This window comes from Puntigrus tetrazona, chromosome 4 (assembly GCF_018831695.1).
Source record: "Puntigrus tetrazona isolate hp1 chromosome 4, ASM1883169v1, whole genome shotgun sequence".
Lineage (NCBI taxonomy): Eukaryota > Metazoa > Chordata > Actinopteri > Cypriniformes > Cyprinidae > Puntigrus > Puntigrus tetrazona.
The window spans coordinates 18,193,047-18,196,462 of NC_056702.1; the positions used below are offsets into that span (position 1 = coordinate 18,193,047).

The 3,416-nt window shown below is 45.1% G+C and overlaps 1 protein-coding gene across 1 annotated transcript in view; it reads right to left on the reverse strand.

Moving 5' to 3' along the window:
- Positions 1–262: 262 nt before the first annotated feature.
- Positions 263–3,416, reverse strand: part of LOC122343062 — a 3,213-nt gene continuing 59 nt past the window's right edge. Inside the window, exons 1-10 of the mRNA XM_043237372.1 lie at positions 3,321–3,416; positions 3,069–3,247; positions 1,983–2,080; positions 1,838–1,902; positions 1,290–1,470; positions 1,093–1,198; positions 940–1,022; positions 736–821; positions 587–664; positions 263–449 (exon numbers count right to left, since the gene is read on the reverse strand). The exon at positions 3,321–3,416 is cut by the window's right edge and continues 59 nt beyond it. Of these exons, the coding sequence (XP_043093307.1) occupies positions 295–449; positions 587–664; positions 736–821; positions 940–1,022; positions 1,093–1,198; positions 1,290–1,470; positions 1,838–1,902; positions 1,983–2,080; positions 3,069–3,247; positions 3,321–3,378 (1,089 nt within the window). The 5' untranslated portion in view covers positions 3,379–3,416 and the 3' untranslated portion in view covers positions 263–294. The remainder of the gene's footprint in view (positions 450–586; positions 665–735; positions 822–939; positions 1,023–1,092; positions 1,199–1,289; positions 1,471–1,837; positions 1,903–1,982; positions 2,081–3,068; positions 3,248–3,320) is intronic.

Consider the following 3,416-nt stretch of genomic DNA (forward strand, 5'->3'; position numbering starts at 1 on the left):
TAATAATAATAATAATAATAATATAAAATCACTAAGGGTGTAGTTTAAATTATGGTAACTTAGTTTTGATCCTCCTCTAAAGCTGGTAAAATGTCACTTCCACCCTTTCTAGCTCTAAATGTAGCTTCAGGAAAAAAAAAGTATGGTTCATCATACCTGGTCACTTCACTTTCACAGGCCTAGTTTTGTCACTTTAAGTAGTCATCTAATATGCTACATTGATATTAGCATAGGATCCATCTTTATAAACAACACATTAGAATCACTTCAGCAGGTTTATTGTGAAGCTCAGAGTCAGTATTTGGTGAGAAGATCTCTGCTGGGCCTGTAGCCCAAGCGTCCTCCTCTCCAGAAACACAGGTAATAACTGATGGCTAAAGCACCCATGACAGTCCCCAGCGCCACCGAAACCAACAGCAGCATCAGCCAGACCGGAACATCACTGAGACCTGATAAACCCAGAACACACACTCAGTCACGGACCAGAACAACCCTAAACCACTACACCTTCAGATAAAGGTCATGTACTATTAATTCATTTTTACAATAATCTGGTATAAAAAAAACACGCTGTTGTAGAACGGACCACGCTCGCTGCTTGACTGTGTCTCCAGAGATTCCTCCTCCATCACAAACGGCCCCAGGACTTTGTGAGCCGACATGCCTAGAGGAGAAGAAAGCAGGCCGTTAACGATCAGGTCACAGATCAGACGCTCCTGACCTCTGAATACACACCTCTCTCTGCTTCGGTCCTCTGGAAGAAACTGGAATCACAGGAAGAGCAGATGTAGCTCTGAGACCGATCATCCAGCAGCTCCCACCTGTGACACACACACAGTCTCACACTCGTGTGCTGCTGCTGGATACACACACACACACACACACACACACACACACACACACACACACACACACACACACACACACTCTCTCTCTGACCTGCGCTGCTGCTTGATGTAGTGACACTCTCTCCGGTCGATGCGCTGGACATCCCACGCCTCCAGATCACAGAGAAGAAAGATCTGCCACAAAAACAGCAGCTGAGGAACACCGCAGGAACATCACAACATCAGCTCAAAGAGCATTCCTCACTTTCTGTCCAAGAGCAAACTTGAAGGCTTGGAGATGGAGGCGTATTTCAGCAGGATGCCGCCTCGGCAGAAAGCTGGAGTTTCCCCATTTACTCTCCATCAGACACCTACAGACCACGAGACACGCTCAACCTCATTCCCACGGTCTTTAAACAGGAAAAGGCTTTAAGGCGGTCGTGAGGAGTTTAAGAGTGTTACCCGTCGTTGCTGATGACGGGATGTACTCGAGCGGCGCGGCCAATGTCTGCATCTGTGGAAGCTATACAGCTCTGCATGTAGATCCAGAGCGGCCTGCGGCTCCGAGACTCCACCGCGGCTCTGACCTGAAGAGCGGAGCCCAGCCGGAAGCGCAGAGACTCGGCCGGAGCGCTGAAATCACCTGAACATCGTCAGCAGAAGACACAGGATGAACTCAAACCGTGTTCCACATCAGTCTGGATCTGCACCACATTTACTTTCATGAAGGGGTTCATTCCTGGTATTCTGACCTTTTGGACATGAATAAAACCGAAAGCTAATCATGTTTTAAAATAACTTAATCATGATATGGAGATGTGCAATAAACTGGGAAGATGGCGAGAAATGGTGATATTAAAATAAAGTACTGTGAAACATTTAACACTTTCAAACTGAAGTAGTAGCGGTGAAGACCGTAAATTACATTCAGAGGTTTCAACTCAATGTTTTATAGTTTTAAATGAATACTTCTACTGAAAGTCTGTCTTGAATGAGAGTTTAACACGGACTGTTCATGAGCTCCAAGCTGAAGGTCACCACTCCTTCATCCTCTTCCTCAGCACCGCTCACAGCTCTGTGAAAAACAAGCTCAGAGTCTCAAGTGAAGCTTAGACTGCCCTCTTGGTCATGAAGGCAGACGGACTGATCACCTACAGCTCATAGACGCACTGGACGGAGCGAGAGAGGAAGGGCCCCGCCGGCCGCCGGTCGTAGGTCAGCAGGTTACTGTAAGTGACCCGGTCCTGAGTGACCTATCAGAGACATCCGTCTGAGCACCGCTGCAATACACTACACAGTTTAGGTAATACAGTCAGACTGCTTTAAGATTATATTTGCCCCAGCTCATTACACATGGACAATCTTGTACCATATTGATATGAAAATACAGAGAAAAATAACCCATTTACAGTAATTAACAACATTATATACAAAGTTTCCCAAACTGTTTCTGAAAGAGCTGCAGGGGGTTCATGATTTTAATGAAAAGCTAATATTACAAAATCATAATGTTTAATTAAAACGATGAATCAAAAAAAAAAAAAAAAAAAAATTAATTAAAATGGTTCTCTGTCAATCTTTAAGAAACTGCTGAAAACTCACATCTTTCAGCAATACCTGACCTCATCATAAAAAAAAAATAAATAAATAAAAATACTCTCACTGTCTCTGTCTCTCTTCTCATCCCCCTTGTTTATTCCTTCCCTTCTGGCATGTACTAATTTGAACACTCCCTGTGACTGGGTGTTATAAGCACTTACTCTGTCTGTTTGTCTCTCTAAAAAATGAATCGCTGTTGTACTCTCAATTGTAAGTCGCTTTGGATAAAAGCGTCTGCAAAATGACTAAATGTAAATGTAAATGTAAAATGAACTACTTGCACGTACCTGCCCGTCACGTGACCATTTACCAGAGAACCATAAACATGCAAACACGACACTTCATTACAAACAAATTTAAAACGTGTTATGGGCACTTCATATAAAAATATTAGGTGAAAGTATCATTTAAAGTATTAAAAACAGTTGGTGAACTTGTGCACTTTTAATGCGTTTTAAAGAGCTCCAAGTAACACATGCAATAACTGCTAACTATCACTGAACGAGAATTCAAAGTAACGTTCATCAGGAGTTGATCTGATGCTCTTACCTGAAGTGAGTGTAGTCTGATAACGAGTATTTTAAAGTGCACATTTAACCTGGTTAATCTTCGCTACCTGATGATAACCCAGCTCTGAATCACCTTCCGCTGAAAGCCGCAGTCGAGCAGAGACGAGGAGAAGAGCAGCTCGTGACCGGACTCCGCGGAGCTCGAGCTCGGAGGACAGGCTCCCAGAAGAGCTCTGGACGGATCCGGCTTCTGAGGAGAGACCGGACTCCAGCGGACCGTCACCGAGTCCCGGCCGCAGTCCACCGACACATCTGCGCACAAACCGCTCCGGTTCACCGGCACTCGCTCACAGCGAACGGAGAGGACGACCGGAGAGACACGTACCGTTCTGTGCCGCTGCAGCGACGGCGAACATCATCAACAGCAGCCGTTCTGAACCCATCTTCAGCCGAACGCCAGCGAACGCGTCTCTTTAACCGA